Here is a 17,504-nt window from a genome sequence, read left to right on the forward strand (position 1 = left end):
TAAATTGCTCCATTCAATGGGTATCGGCGAGTGACTTTAACGTGTTAGAATCAATTTCGATGTGTTAATTTACGTTGAAAGTAATGTTTTTAACTATTTTAAAGTCTTGAGATTGAGTTAAAACTACAAGTTAACCCGTTAACATCGAAGATTGAAAATCCATGTTTTCTAAAACAACTTCGTTGACATATGTTAAAAACCAAGAATTAATGCATTAAAATTTTGGTTGAAGATCATTTTTTTCTCCTCAATTTTTTTCTAAATAGCACTGGGCACCTTGTACAGAAGTGTATTGCAACATTCCTTAAACAATTTCTTTCAGGAGAAAAAATCTTCCATCTATTAAAAACTCATCGTCTTCTTTGTTATATATTAAAGTGAAATAGTTGTGGGCTTACATATAGGGACAATAATGCATTAAAACTCATTTTAACCATCTAACATGAGCTAAAAGGGTTAGAAGTGCAGTGGCAGAAGCAAAAACCAAACTTGATTTTAGCAGTGCAATGACAGCAAAATAGGTAAAAATGCCTTGTTATTACTGTACATGAGTTCCACAATTATTACTTATTAGCAAATAATGAAGATGATGATGAGTCTAAGGACAATTTTACTCCTAAAAAAATTATTTAAGGGGAATATTACCCACCCTTTAATGCAAAGTGCCAACGCTCATTAATAAAATGTTTTAAGTGAAAAATGATTTTTGACCCTTGAAATATTGGCAGTAGCAGAAACAAGGTTCCATACTTGAATTTAACGCGTTGAAACAAAGATTTACACAACAAAATTTTTAACAGATGATGACAGTTTTCAAAACCCTTAGTTGACATTGAAGAGAGATGTTAAAACTTGCAAATTAAAAGCCGAGTTGTTTTGAAAAGCATACTATGCGTTGATCAAAGAGATTGACACATTAAAGCCCTGGTTGAAAGGAAAAAATTTTCAAATCAAGTTAAATACAAGATTGACGCAATAAAACAAGAATTAACAGGATAAAATTTCCATACTAGTTGACAAACTCAATTAACACATCAATATCAAGATCGACATTTTAAAACAAAAAATTCAAGCGTCCAAATAAATATTAACATTTAGAACTACGACCAACACGAACAAATCTTCGAAGAAAAATCACTTTGAAGTGTCGTCGAACCTTAAAAACGTCTAATGTGCTAACTTATCCTAAAGTTGATTTAAAAAATAGTTTTTATGAATACATGCAAAGCTGTTATGCCCATTATATGAGATGCTAAAAAATGTGAAACTTAATAAGGCTAAATCTTCATTCTCCTTGTATTCTTCAATTTATTGTTTTGCCATTAATTTGCCATTAAGCCGTGCAAAACCACCTCCTCTCCAGTCTTATCATAAAAACTTGGATATTCAAAAAGTTTCAATTATTTTATCTTGATTTTATAAATAATGGACTTCATTTGCACAATTGAAAGTGTAAACATTTTCCTTTTTCAAGTAACATATTGATTGTCAAGTACGATGAAGCTGTTTAAATAAATCAAATTTTCCAAAGAAAAAATATTCTCTAGTTCAGCTAGGCAAAGTGCCAATTGACCAGAATGACATGGAATATTGCCAATACTAAAATTCAAAAATAACGAGCAGGCCCAAATATATTCTGGCATTATGTGACTGATTGCCTAGATGATTTGACAACTGCAGTAAATGAGTAAAGTAACCATTCACTTGCACCAACAAACATATCATCACACTTGTAGATAAACATCCATACAGAAGAATGTAAATATACAGGGTTATTTCAGACTACAGATTAAGAGAACGTTTAGATAGGATCAACAAGATACATATAAACTCAAATTGTGTGGATCGGGTATGGGATTAAAATAATAATGATAATAATAATGACTACACATTGAGAAACAAATGCAAAGCTTTCTCTTGCTCCCAAAAAAAAAATAAAAAATGCAAGGCTTTCAAATGAAAATCGGATGAGCACCTGCAGAACTTATACGAATGGGCCCCACAAAGTACAAAGAGCAGCTCATTGAAAGCCAGGAAAAGAAGGCAGCTTTTCTTTTAGTGACAGGAAGACAAAAAAAGGTAAAGTAAGCAGCAACCAACAATACATATAACCGGAACATGAAATTTACAGAGCTCAGCTGTTCAGTGAAAGGGGTTATGATAGATGATGATGATGATGACAAATAGGGCATCCGGATTTGTAGTACTATCCACAAACTCAATAACAGCAGCGAAAAGACATGATCATGTTACAAGACAGACAAAAAGGAATTGAAAAGAACTTGAGGTTATGCGAAAGAGGTATCATGTGAGTGACCAATTAACCTGCATTGTTCTGGAAGTAGTGAAGAAACGACTTGGCCATCGAGTGGGAAAAGCTCACCATCAATACCACATCCATTATGAGTGTGCTTCCCAGGCTTTATCCTCACAGATTTTACCTGCATCAAAATGAATGGTCAACTTGATGAATTGAACAGATACAAACAAACCAGTGCTGCCATCCATCACATAATGCACATTTACAACTGATGCAGTGTTAAATCTCATATAAATTGTCAAAGATAGCATTTAAATTGGTGGATTTGGATTTGAATTTTAGATTTCAAATCTCAATTTATGAATTTAAGATCTTTTTGTTCAGATAGTTTGAATATGAAAACAAAATAAAATGAAGAGAGATGAGTTAATATTTAAAACGAAAACGAAAAATTAAAAATGATGACCTTACCTCTATTTTTCAATCAATGAGAAATGAAAAAGATGAGATGAAAAAAGATAAAAGAGTCATAGAAATATCAATACTAAAAACACAAAGAGATCAAGAGGTTTGAAATAAATGAATTTCAAATGACTAGAATGTAGATTGAATTTGAAATTACAAAAAAATTATATCCATAAATTCTTGTATATTAAAATGAGGGATTTGGTTTAAATCTAAATTCCTATTAATCCAAACACCCCATAAATGTTCATTCATCAACTATTAAAGCAAAAATACCTTGACATATTCAACATATGGCAGTGAAAGCTGTCGACCCATCTGTAGAAGCAAGAAGAATCTCAACAGTCTCAGCCTTCCACTTCCATGGACTAAAAGCAAGTCTAAAGATCCATCATCAGGCTCAGCATTGGGAGCAACAACCTGAGAACTCTGAACAGTTCGGCAAGCATGATTGCAAACTATAATACCAAGAAATTGTCCCTTGGAAATAACCCATTTGTCTTCATAGTGGGGCACAACCTCCTTTTTGGATTCAGTTCGAGTCTCATCTGATGGACCGGGCAACTCAATTTTATTTTCCACATCCCAATGAGGCTCGGTGTCCCACTTTGGTTCAGTATCCCAGATTGGACCAGGATCAGACAGTGTTGATGATATATCCTCTCTATCATGTGTTGCAGCATTGCCCCATGAGCACCGAGAGTTATCATGTGTGGTAGTAACAGTCAGTCCACTCCATCCTTTGTCAGTCCTTGACTTCGATCTGGTTCTTGGCCAATTAGGAGTTGTTGAAAGAGGCAGCTGGGGATGGATGACTTCTGGTTCTGCTGTTACATTGCTCCTTCCAGATGATAGGCGCTTTGACTTTGGATCTAAACCACGTACCAACTCAGAAGGCTCAGAGTTAGCATGTGTAAGACCGGTATCCAGGTCCCCAGACAAATGACTTGGAGTCATTATTGAGTCGATACTGGAGAGACTAGATGCCCTGGGTATTCCATTGTTTGATCTTCCCATTATGTCAGTGTATAGATCAGACATGTCAACTGCTTCCTTATCAACGGAAAGCTTTCCTTCTCTCTCATCTTTAATCACTGGAAGATACTCCACTTCATAACTGTACCTCGGTAAGCATAAGAATTTGAGGAACCCAGCAACAAAATATCTCAGTGGACCAAACCGCTTCTGATATTTCTCAGACAGTTCCAATACTGCAGATTGAAAAAAAAAAAAAGACATAAGCATGGACCTTAATCATTGTTACATTTGCATAGATTACTCTCTCTAACTTTAATCCCTCCTTTTGCATTGAGAAAGAGAAGTTTAATTCCTGTTTCTATGAGAAAAAAGTTATTGGGCCTTTTCAGAAAGGCTTCTGGATAAAGTAATTTTTTAGAAACCTATTAGAAAAATAAAGTCATTTTGCATTTGGGCAGAATAATAAAATGTACTTTTTAAATTTCAAAATTAAATTCAAGGTAACAAATGCAAGGGTGGCTTTATTAGTAAAATTATCAGAAAGAAAATGGACAAATTAATACAGCTTCTTAGTTAAATATGTGCAATACTGAAGTCATAGTCATTAATCAAATAATAATGAGTTTAAATGACTAAATCCATTTTCAGTAATAAAAATGTTGTATATATTAATTTAAAAACACGATGATATTTTAATTACTTGAATTTATTATTTTCAATAGTAAAATATATATAGAAATCATTTGGAATAAACAATTCTACTTCAATACTTTATACATATTATCAATTATATTTAAAAAATTGGGAAAGACTTAGATAGTTAGCCTTATATAATAAATATACTTTTGTCCAATCAAATGAAAACAGGTAGATTTTAAGTGTGAATAATATTAATAACAAGATTTTGTTATGGAATAAATAATATATAAAAGATCCATATGTCTTAATTTAATTGAAAACAACCACCTTAAATATATAAAGTTAAGTATACAAGTTTTCTCCTAGAAAATTAGAGGAGCAAAAAGAAGGAATGCATAAAGCTTCTGGGAAGCTTCACCCCCTCACTTTACCACATATCTGCAGTCAAAGATTACTTTATAAAAAGTAATTGATAATTGATAATTGATGAAGTTTAAGTATAGTATCAAAGAAGGAGCATCTGAACTCTGAACACAGAACCAGCAAGTATGGAAGAGCATTTCTCCATGCTCTTTTGATCACGTCATAATAACCAATAAAAATAACAGAAAATATACAGAAAGAAAGAAATATTAAAGAAGGAGCAGACAAGAAATGAATAAGAAAAGAATACAAGCTTCAATCACAAGACAATCTTATCAACTACAATACGTCTGGGTTAATAGGTCAGGGTCCTTAAAGAATCTTACAACGTGAAAAAAAATTACAGGAAAGGAAAAAGGATCAATTTATACAACAGCAAATCCATCTACCCATTTCTCATCAAGGTTTGGCAGCAAATAGATCTATATGACACTAATGAATGAGTGGTCTAGTACAGATGATTATTCATATTACAGAAAACTTGTTGACCCTTAAAGGACATATGACTTTCTATTAGGGGTAGAATAATGGGGACCAAGCCCTCAACTCAAACCAATCACAACCATACAAATAAACCCAACCATTTGTCTTAATTCACAGTGACATGATGGGACCTACTCTGATTCATAAAATGTCAAAAGCTAGATGGTTTGTCACAATTATAGAAAAATCACTCAATTAACCTGGGTTTTCCACATGAAATACAAACCCAACCTCTACCAAATATTCAAAAACAACCACAATATGATCAGAAATCAATTCCAAACATGAGTCAAAATTCTCACAAGCGACAACAGGAGGGGAAATCATCAGACCTGATATGAAATGATAACTAAATGACAATGAAATTGTCTATCAAACCTCCTGTATATAAACTGCCAATTACTAGAAATTGCAAGAGATCTCATGATCAAGCAATGTTCCCAAAAAAAAAAAAAAAAAATTCTAGGGGAAGGACGTCCTTACAGCCATTTTCCAATCCAACCAAATGCCATCCAGGACTCTAAACTTCCAGACTACTCTCAAGAAATCATGTCAAAACTACCCCCATAATCATCTCTTTGCACGCCTTGCTCAAAAGGTGCTCAGGTGTGTTACTTATGTAACCATGGTGCAAGATATAAATGCAATTGAGTGCATTTTTCTAGGTTATTCCCCAAGTCAGAAGGGATATCACTGTTATTCACCCATTTTTAAAAAGTTTTCCACTACCAGGGATAACTCCGCCTATATTTATAACCGGTCCCAAGCCCGGGTAAAGGAGGAGGGTTGTGTTAGGCCATCAACAGCCAATGTAAAAATTTGTTGAATCTATCATGAACATGGACAATAGACGTTATAATGTTAATGCTAGGTCGTTGCCCGTAAGTAACGCGCTGCATGGCTCGAGTACAGTGATAAGTGAGTTAGAGCCGCTGCATCGGCGCCCGGATGTAGTGTTAAATGAGCAAGGGCTACCGCGTCATTCTGGACGCACGCGGCTAAAGAAGTTAGTCCATAAGAGCAAAATTAGATTTGGTACTTGGAATGTTGGGACATTAAATTGTAAATCTGTAGAGGTTGTAGGGGTTATGATTCAAAGGAAAATCAATATCCTTTGCTTGCAAGAAACAAAATGGCGTGGAGAAGAAGCTAAGGATATTCAAGGTTTCAAACTTTGGTATACAGGAAAAGTAAGTGCACGCAATGGAGTAGGCATCATTATAGATAAGGAGTGGAAGAAGAACGTTGTAGAAGTTAGCAGAATTGGAGACAGAATTATTTCTTTAAAAATGATAATTGGACGTGAGACTGTTAATATTGTTAGCGCTTATGCGCCGCAAGTCGGGACAGAAGCCAGTCTTAAGGAATTATTTGGGAGGATCTGGAGGGGTTGATTCAACACATACCACAGAGTGAAAAGATTTTTATTGGAGGAGACTTTAATGGGCATGTCGGGAGGGAAGCTGGTCAGTATGCGAGGGTGCATGGTGGTTTTGGTTTTGGAGAGCTAAACAATGAAGGACAAACTCTTCTTGATTTCTCATTGGCGTATGATTTTAAGATTGCCAACACTTGTTTCAAGAAGAGAGATGAGCATCTCATCACTTACAAAAGTGGAGCCTCAAGGTCACAGATTGATTTTCTTTTGGTTAGGAACACAGATAGAAAACTTTGTAAAAATTGTAAGGTGATCCCCGGAGATGCTGTGACGACACAACATAGGGTCCTAGTCCTTGATGTGTGTATTATGAGTAAAATCCAAAAACGTCGACAAGTAGTAACACTAAGGATTAGGTGGTGGCAATTAAAAGGTGAGAAGCAAGATATTTTCAAGCGAAATCTTTTGGATAAAGGAATTTGGGATTCTCAGGGAAGTGCTAACATCATATGGGAGGATATGGCGAAAAAGATACGGGAAGTTGCAAAAGTAGTTTTGGGAGAATCGAAAGGTTCTGGTCCGAGAGATAAGGAGTCTTGGTGGTGGAATAATAGTGTACAAGACAAAATCAAGTATAAGAAGAACTGTTTTAAAGCCATACATTTGTGTAACAATGAGGAAAATTGGGAGAGGTACCGTATGGCTAAGAAGGAAACTAAGAGAGCTGTGGGTGAAGCTCGTTCTAAAGCTTTTGAAGAATTTTATAAGAATCTTGAGACGAAGGAAGGAGAGCAAAATATTTATAAGATTGCCAAGAGTAGGGAAAGAAAATCAAGAGATCTAGAACAGGTAAGGTGTATTAAGGATGAAGAGGGAAGAATTTTAGTTACAGATGATGAAATTAAAAATAAATGGGAGACTTATTTTTCTAAACTTTTCAATGATGGAGAGGATTCATCTAGTAACTTGGAGGATTTAGTAACTGGTAATGGAGAACAAAATTTGTCATTCTATCGAATAATACGTGATAAGGAGGTAAAGGAAGCTCTTAAGAAAATGGCAAATGGTAGAGCCAACGGACCTGATTGTATATCTATCGAAGCGTGGAAATGTTTAGGTGAAGAAGGGGTGAGATGGTTAACTAAGTTATTTAATGTGATTTTACGGTCCAAGAAAATGCCTGATGAGTGGAGAAGTACATTAATTCCTATTTATAAAAATAAAGGAGATATTCAGAATTGTACTAACTATAGAGGGATTAAACTCATGAGCCACACAATGAAATTGTGGGAGAAAGTAATTGAGCACAGGTTGAGATTGAAGACAAGTATTTCTGAGAATCAATTTGGTTTTATGCCAGGTAGATCAACTACAGAGGCGATTTATCTACTAAGGGGATTAATGGAAAAGTATCGTTGTAAAGATAAAGATCTACACATGGTTTTTATTGATTTGGAAAAAGCTTATGACCGTATACCAAAAGAAGTGCTTTGGAAAGTGTTGGAAAAAAAGGGAGTACGGATTGCTTATATTAAAGCCATACAAGATATGTATGAGGGGGTAAAAACTAGTATAAGAACGCCTAGTGGTCAAACAAAGGATTTTCCTATAAAGATTGGACTACATCAGGGATCATCTCTGAGTCCTTATTTGTTCAACTTGATTTTAAATGTTTTGACGGAACATATTCAAGAGAAATCCCGAAATGTATGCTCTTCGCGGATGATATAGTTCTTATAGCAGAGACAAGAGAAGAGGTTAATTGCAAACTTGAGTTATAGAGGAGGACATTGGAGTCGAAAGGTTTTCGTCTGAGTAGAAGTAAGACGAAATATTTATATTGTAAATTTGGTAAAAGACTATTCGAAAATAATTTGGAAGTGAAATTGGGAGATCAAATTATACCTCAAATGGAAAAGTTTAAATATTTGGGAGCCTACTTACACCCAACCAACAACCTGAATCCGTTTCATTGGCTCCTATTCAGCCTACTTACACCAGCCCATCCCTGAACCTGCCGAAATACAACCTCACAATCCCTAAAATAATCAATCCAAGGATAAACTAACCTAGAACAGAACACAAAATAATCCCAACAACAACAAGCCTTATCCCACTAGGTGAGATTGACTATATAGATTATATGATGCCATTGTACTCTATCATTTATCAAACTTTTAGAAATGTTATTGACTAAGGTTTCGATCAACAACTTCTTAAAGTGTTCTTTGGCCTTCATCTACCCTTTTGACCGGGTTTAAAGTTTTCTGCTCCACTCTCCTCACAAGTACCTCCTATGGTCTTCTTTATACATGTGCAAATCATCTCAAATATTCAACAAGTGCAATGCCCACTTTTTCTCATATGCATTCATTTCAGATTTTATCTTTACATGTATGTCTGCACATTCATTTAAACATTCTCATCTCTACTACTCCAACTTTATACTCTAATTGTTTCATTAAAGCCCAACACTCACTACCTTACAATATTGCTGATCTTATAGCAGTTCAATAAAACTTCTCTTTATGTTTATTAAGTACCTTACAATCATAGAAAACTCCTTTAGCCTATCTCCAATTTAACCAGCCAGCTTGTATCCTATGTGCAATATCTCCATCAATTTTCCCATTATGTTGAATAATAGCTCCCAACTATTTAAACTGTTTCATCTGAGGCACAATGTGATCACCTAATTTCACTTTCAAATTACTACTCACTAACCTCTTATTAAAATTACAATATAAATATTCCATCTTACACCTACTCAAACGGAAACCTTTTGATTCCAATGTCCTCCTCCATAACTCAAGTTTACGGTTAATCTCTTCCCTTGTTTCCACAATAAGAACACAAAAATAATCCCACCTCTAACCAAAACCAGCAAAGCAAAGATCAAAATGAGTCAAGGGTGGATGAACAATGATCAGTAGCTTCAATCTAGCCATAAGACTGAGATTGTGGTACAATAGTTAAAGGTGCTGCCCTCAATGTTCCTAAGCAAAGCCAAAACTCTAGACCAAATCAAGGTGCTCCTGTGGCAATGCTAAATACAATCAAGGTTCCGTCATCCTTAGCAGCCAATCTGTAGATCAGCCACCCTTTCAACTAAATGTGAAAAATCATTTCCTAAATGGTGACTTGGAGAAGGATGTGCATTTAAAAATTCGTCCACGCTTGAATACCTTGGGAAGCAGTTTTGTAGACTATACAAATAACTATATGGCATGAAGGAATCACTATGGACTTGGTTCAAAAGCTTTAACAAAGCAATAAAGGCATTGGGTTATTCAATGTCCAACCAATTGTATTCTCATTTGTGAGACACAAAATGGTAAGATGGCAATTGTAATAATTTATGTCCATGATATAATATTGACTAACGATGACTTTGATGAGTTATAGAGATTAGAAAGAAAATTACTATGGGCTTGGTTTCAAAAGCTTCAACAAGGCAATAAAGGCATTGGGTTATTCAATGTCCAACCAATCATATTCTCATTTGTGAGACATGGAAATGGCAAGATGGCAATCGCAATAATTTATGTCGATGATATAATATTGAATAATGTTGACTTTGATGAGTTATGGAGATTAGAAAGAGCTCAACTAAATTGGATGTGAAAAACTTGAGAAACCTTCGATACCCTGGAATTTAAGTGGCTATAGCCAGAAAGGATAATATATTCCGTCAAAGGAAATAGACCTTACATCTTCTGAAGGAGATAGAAATGCTGCTAAACCTTCAACAAATTCCATGGAGACTAACACAAAAGCAAGATGAAATTCCAGTTGATATAGAAAGGTACTAAAAGCTAGCAGGTTAACTTAACTATTTATCACACACCAAGTACTTTTAGTGATAGGAAGATCTAGAGGTGTAGAAATTTTATAGATGCTGATTGGGCAGAATCCCATGTTGAAAGAAAATCAACCGCATCTTTGTCTGAGGCAACCCCATTACTTGGCAAAGTAACAAGTCAAAAGTGGCCAGAAGTAGCGTGGAAGCCAAGTACAATGCATTATCTTCGGGGACATGTGAAGGAATGTGGATCATAAGGTTAATATATAAGTTGAAACTTGATTCTCAACCCCTAATAGAGGTGTGGTGTGATAATACAACCACAATAGAAATTCTCAAAAATAATGTTCATCATGGGAGAACCAAGCAAGTGGAGATAGATGAATTCATTGAGAAAAAGATTGAAAAAGGAATCATTGATCTATATTCTCTCATGTATCTCTTCACACTCTTAAGTTGTGAATTTACTCATAAAAGCTCTCTCACAGACCAAATTGAAGATCTCAATGGCAAACTGGAAATGCTTGACATCTATTCTCCAGCTTGAGGGGGAGTGTTGAAAACAGTGCGCTTATCTCAACCCAAAAAGCATCAGATCTAACCATTAATTATTTGTGTATATTTCTGAATCATTGACTTTTGTATTCCTGCTGATCTCTCTAGGATCTAATTCGACAGCAGATTCATTGCTCTGTATCAACCCTAAACAAGTGAATAATATACAGGAACTTTGAGAACTCTTCAATCTAATGCCCTTGTTCTTTTTTATAGCCAGTATTTGCCATAATAAAATAAGGCTATAATTTCCAAATGACATAGTGGTCAAGATATTAACATGTTAAGCCTGTAAATGAAATCACTGACAAAGACAACCTCAAGGCTTATACAAGCAACGAAGTTATCAAATCTCTTTGCATATCAATGATTCCCAAAAATAGCTATTATCGAAGCACTAAAGACATACAGAAAGCTCCATCCTATTGCATAACAAATACAATGACGGAGAAATCCCCTTGCACCACCCACATGATTAAATAATTATATTATAGTAAACAGATAAGGCTAGATGAACCTACAAGCTAAAGCGGCTAATAAACTCAAATGATCTTGAAATGTATTAAGTTTTTCACTTGTTATATGAAAGTAATACCTTCCACAAAATAAAAGATTATCACTCAATATATGTACATATAGTCAAATACACAGCGTGTGTGTTTCGCATTGTCTTACCATCACTTACAAAACCATAATATGAGACTGTCAATCCAAAGTGAATAATTCCAGTCTGAATCCATTCAACAGCAAAAACATCAGTAGCAGTGAGCCCCCCCTGAACCAAGCAAAGGAACTGGATGTGAGGATAGTCAGTCATTAACCATTTATGGCTTTGGCTTATATCAGAAATCTGCAATACATTCCTCTTTGGGCTATAGCATCGATTCTGCACAATACTATGATCCAGAAAAACATTTAAAGGATAATTCAAGAATGATGCATTCACTCCCGACGACAAAGCTCGAAACTTGAAAAGAAGAACAATGATGATTTCAAAGGTAGGTGATTCAAAGTTGGCACCTCACTACTTCTTACATCTGATTCCCCACTAAAGCACCTAGCAGAGTCTACTTATCAATACCAAAGTAAATTAATCTAATATGATGAAATGCAGTAAAACATTCAATAATCTTCAGAACTGCAACCAATATAAGGTTTTGATATCAAATGATAAGTTCTGTCACTGCCCTAAGAACAAACAAGATGACAATAAACAGAGAAATATTGATGAAGTCCAGAACATGAATATGAAATTCAGGTTGACAACATCTTGAGTCAAAATGAAGCATTGCACAATAACCATAGTATTTGATCAAATTACAAACCCACCAATTCTCTAAACTGAAAAATGTTAGTGTGTCTAAACATGGATGCATGCATGCATGTTACCTTAACAATTGCCATTGCTGCAGAAACTGGATCTCTGACACCAAGAACAGTCCATACAAGTGAATTATCAGAACCAGCAGGGACAATTCCAATTGGTATAGATATTCCTTCCTTTTGATTATCTCTACTAAGAAGACCATTTAAAACCTGTATACAAAGAACGATTATAGAGGTTTCTGGGTGCATATTGCATGCGCACACATCACAACATATTCATAAAATGATGGAAATATCGAAATGAGGACAAGAATTTAGCAAAAGGTAAAGATAGAAACTGCACGGAAAAATTTCGTACAAGTTGCAGCAGGCCCCTCTCCTCTTATAATCATAAAATTTAATGATAAAGATTGACTCCAAGATAAACTCTACAATGATATGGCTTAAATTGTAAGCCTCCTAAACAATAATTAACTAAAGACTCAAGGACACTCTTCACGAAGCTGAAGCTTTCAACTTATATGAGTAAAATCCAATTAAAGAGAAAATCAATAGCTCAAATTTAAGATTCAAATGTTAAAATTGGGTAAAGTGAAAACTAGTCAGCACACCCCCCATACAGACATAACCCTATAAAAAAAAAACATCACTACCAAAACTAGGTAAAGTGATTATTAGAGCCCTAACATCATCCATAACGGAAAGAACAGCTAAAACAGAGGACGGCTGCAAAAAGAACACCTCTACTTTGATTCATAGCAGGCAAAGCAGCTGCAAAAAGAACACTTCCATTTGAAAAAAAATAGCAAGTATTTTTATAATAAATGTGTTTCCCTTTGTTCCTTTCGAAATATCATAGCTGATAACAGCAATAAGCCACTGCAACAGTCTCCCTTCCTATCATACATCTTAACGTACAGTATGACCGTAACTTCTCTAGCAGGTGAAGTTAAAAATTTTATGATCAGCTGCCAAACCATGGACCATCAACTTTGCTAGTGAGCTCCCTAATAAGAATATTCTATTGTCAATGGGAGAACAAGATTTAAATCAGAACTAAATTAAATTCGAATGACGTCGTTGGACTAATATCAGTGATTTCTATCATTCAAATTCAAACACTTCGGTGAAATAATTCGGCTACAGATATATTGTGAAGACGTAATTACTCCATGCATCCACTTCATGTGAGTAACCACAATGCACAAAGTGAATACTGTTAATATATCCTAGTCACTTATGGCATGATACAGTCAAAGACAAGAAAAAGGCTGTTGGGAGAGAAAACAAAAACATAAAGGCAAAACTTTTACTAAAGAAACAAAGGACCACACCAGTGAATCATTAAAAATTTATGAGACCATTAAACTATTAATATATATATATAGTTCCATTAAACAAAGTACGGAAAAAACAAGAGGTTCATTAAAATAACATGGCACCAACCTCATTGATTATCCCATCTCCACCTACACATATAATTCCTGAAATGGATACCAATTTGAAAAATAGAAGATATATGAGAAAATACTCAAGATGTAATAAGCATATCAAGTAAATTAAAGTTTTGAAATGTAATTTTAGTCCTTTTACCATCAGGACAAGAGCTGATGTCGACACTTGATGCAAGCTTTTTAGCATGACCAGCAGATGTAGTTTTGACTACCTCCAATCGAAACCCTGCAAGCTGTCACGGCACATGCCTCAGGTATAAATATGGTGACATGCACAACATTGAAACTTTTTCTGCATTCTATTTGTAGTCATATGAAATGATGGCACTGAAGTTGCTTGAAAGCTCAGGTATGCATTTCAACATGTTTTTTAAAGTATGATTTATCTGTAATTCTTTGGAACAGGTTCTGTCTTCATTTTACAGACTTTGAAGAAGAAGAAAATTACTTGTTCAAAATGCTTTTTCCAAGGGTGTGGTTGATGTTAGGAGAGGAAGAGGGAGGAGTGAAGAATGAGAGGATGGCAGTGCGTGACAGCTAATATGACTCAATTATAATCCAAACAATGAGGTCTACAATGAAAACAACTCCAGGGCTATTTATAAAGTCCTAAATACAATAACTAAAATAGTAATGATAACTAAACCACAAATAAAATAACATAAAAGAAAAAATAATGTTTAAAATTAAAATAAAAGAATTACTAAAACATGTAATAAATTAAAATATAATCTCTTGCGCCTAGAGAAACATTTTCCTAATTTCTTATCAATGGTGTTTAAGATTAAAACATAATGTAAGATTTTTCACTAAGAAATTTCCTTTCAGCCCTTGATTTTGGAATAGAGTTGTGTTTTTGGCTTCTTGTAGGTGTTGACACATAGTTTACACAATTTTGGGGGCAGGGAAGTTCCCTAGCAGGATCTATAGGAAATGGAGATCGATTTGAGCTGATGTGCATTTTTTTGTCCCATCTCCCTTCTCCTTTAGTTGCTTTTGAAGGATTTGTTATCCTCCTCTATTGTGATTCCACTCTATATTGTCACAAATTCTTTTATCAAAAGAGAAATTCAAGCAAAAAGATTCACCCATAGCAATACAATCAAGTAATCTGTTGACATTTGGCAGAAAACAAACCATAATAATCAAAATGTCAGTGTAATTATTGTTTTTCCAAGATGCATCACAAATATGCAAAACAATCCTAGCCATATATATCTATCTATATATCTTTCTTTATTTCAATGTGTCATCAAATATATGTAACATAACAAAATGAGCACAAGAACAAACATATATAACTTAAATAATTTGGGACAATCTGAAAGAGGAACATACCTTAAATATTGGTTCAACAATGTCATGGAAAACTTTACTTGAACGACCTCGACCTGAGCGAGGGTTTAATATCACAAGCATCTTAGGTGGACTTTTACATCTAAAAAGCAATTCAGGAGGTGTATCAGTAGGAAGTAATTCTGCAGATGCTTGCTTCTTCGTGGACGACAAAGGATGAGGTAGACAATTCACAAAACACTGTTGATCAGCAAAGCCACCAACCCATTGAACTGCTTCTTCTACAGTAGATGCCACAAAACGGAAATCCTTCCTAATTCTTCGAGATTTAACAAAACACAAAAAGCCGCATGGAGCCTTTTTCAATGGGTATGAGTGAACAGTGAAGTGCCTGAGACCAATATTATAAGAAACCTGTTTAGAACATGGACTAAAATTAATTAGTCTTTTCATATGACCATAAAAGAGATTAGTACAGATGTCTTTAATCATCCATTGACATGGAAGCAACATATTACCGAAATGACATCATCAAGTTGCAGCACATTAGATCCCCAGGCCAAAACTTTGCTAGTTAGTTTGGCATCTACAGCTTCTTGACTAGCAATATCAGAAGACGTCTGTTGAGCATTACTGTTGCTATCCAGAGAAGGCTTTCTCTTATCCAAAACTAACTTTCCAGAGAACACCACATATCCCAACAAATCAGTCTTCTCATCTCCGCCTCCTCCAATATCAATCCTATGCTCAAAATTGTTTGTTGTTTCCTGATCATCAGCACGAGTAGTAGTGGGGGCACTTACCTCACTGCTCCTCCTGGAAGCCTTCACTTTACCACGTTTTTCAGGGAACACAATAGGAGATGAGTGCTGAACCCCTGTTGCTATCTGGGAACACAATCCCAAGCGTCTAAGAGATTGTTGAGGCGTCAGAACCCTTAATGAAGATGCCTTATTGATTGTATTATTACTACCGCCAGTAGAATTTCGGGAAAGATTCCCACTCTTCGGCATATCTCTTATACTATCAACCTTACAAACAAGGAAGGGACAGATAGAGAACCTGACACAAGCAACCACATGATGCAGTGGCTGAGCCACCTTCCGTTCAAGAGGGGCAAATTCCCCCTCAGTGCTATCCAGAAATAGGTGCGAAAAGATGAAACGACGAAGAAGAAGATGCAAGATGGGGTTTATTGTCAACAAAGGTCTGTATAAGCAAGATGCTGGAGAAATGAATTCCGCAACAGGCCAAATTTCACAACCCAGTTCAACAACTCTGTTTACAACTCTCTCAGATCGCAAATGAATGACGAGATCTATGAACACGCTGCAAATTCGTTCAAATTTCAATCACAAGTATTCTGAAAGAAAATGGTCAATGATGAGGATTCAGTTTTAATCAGCTCGCTCTCGCTCGTTTTCGATGCCATAGACATATCACAAAAATCTACAAAAAATTTAGGCCAAATGAAACCAGGACGAATCTGCAATTTGAAAAGAAAGAAGATGAAAGGATCAAACCTGTGATCGATGGGTCACACAGAGGAAGAATCCGCAAGTCGCCTCACGAATCTAAGTCGGCGACAACAGCTGTATAACTTTCAACTGTAATGGACGCCGAAGACCTCCTTCAGCGTGACCGGACTTACCACTTTCTTAGCCATCATTTTGATTTTTCTTATTTTTGAGCTTACTTCTGTGTCACACAAGCACTTTTTTTATGTGGAGTAAGACATCATTATTATTTATTTATGAATTAAAGTTGAAATGGATAATGGTTACTTCAATTTTTTTTTAAATTATTTCTAACAAACCAATCAAAACTAGAGTAAGTTAAGTAAAATGATAAAATTATTTTAAAAATAATTTATTTTTTAATTTTGCCTCTATTTTTTAAAAAAGAAGTAATTTTATAGGTGGGTAGATCTTTTTTTTTTTAGAAGCGAAATATTCTATTTCTTTTTATAATTGTATTATTAAAATTGTGCATCAAAAGTTACAAAGAGGAAGAGAAAGTGCCTTATACAAATAATCAAGAAAACTTTGTAAAACGTAATTAATAAATAAGATTGGAAGGAATATTTTTTGATAATAAAAATTAGTTTAGTTTTAAGGAATTTTTCATTGAAAAATATTTTAGTTAGAATTTTTTATATGTTTTTTTATTCATAAAAAGGCAATTTATTCCCCTCCCAAAAAAAAGAAAACGATTAGAGTTCAAACAACGGTAAAGAATTTTTTATGTAATGGGCTGTTGACTATTGTTTAATTTCAACTTAAAATACTTGTTTTAATCAAACTGATTCAACTTTATTCTGATTTTTAATTTAATTTTGACATTGTTATTCAATCATTGTAATTTTAAATATTTGTTTAAGTGATTTCAAAAGATTAATAATTTTAATTGTGAAAACCCACTTTTCGAATAATAATAATCACAAAT

General features: G+C 34.6%; 1 protein-coding gene across 1 annotated transcript; it reads right to left on the reverse strand.

Annotated features, from left to right (window-relative positions):
• Window positions 1-1,772: 1,772 nt before the first annotated feature.
• LOC129322030 (sphingoid long-chain bases kinase 1) lies at window positions 1,773-15,749 on the reverse strand. The gene is made up of 8 exons (XM_054968058.1): window positions 15,578-15,749; window positions 15,102-15,450; window positions 13,903-13,996; window positions 13,756-13,793; window positions 12,373-12,519; window positions 11,659-11,758; window positions 3,002-3,936; window positions 1,773-2,441 (listed from the first exon to the last, which is right to left on the reverse strand). Exons 1-8 carry the CDS (start codon window positions 15,604-15,606, stop codon window positions 2,289-2,291), a joined length of 1,845 nt encoding a protein of 614 aa, XP_054824033.1. The 5' UTR covers window positions 15,607-15,749; the 3' UTR covers window positions 1,773-2,288.
• Window positions 15,750-17,504: the final 1,755 nt, after the last annotated feature.

The sequence above is a fragment of the Prosopis cineraria genome, unplaced genomic scaffold (assembly GCF_029017545.1).
Source record: "Prosopis cineraria cultivar Desert tree isolate PC_DT_omini unplaced genomic scaffold, ASM2901754v1 PC10, whole genome shotgun sequence".
Taxonomy (NCBI): domain Eukaryota; kingdom Viridiplantae; phylum Streptophyta; class Magnoliopsida; order Fabales; family Fabaceae; genus Prosopis; species Prosopis cineraria.

Coding starts and splice junctions, on each gene's coding strand:
- LOC129322030 (XM_054968058.1), bottom strand. CDS start 15,606: ATGTGCTGCAACTTGATGATGTCATTTCG. Junction 15,451..15,577: donor AACTTGATGATGTCATTTCG/GTAATATGTTGC, acceptor TATTGGTCTCAG/GCACTTCACTGTTCACTCAT. Junction 3,937..11,658: donor TTATGGTTTTGTAAGTGATG/GTAAGACAATGC, acceptor TTCAATCTGCAG/TATTGGAACTGTCTGAGAAA.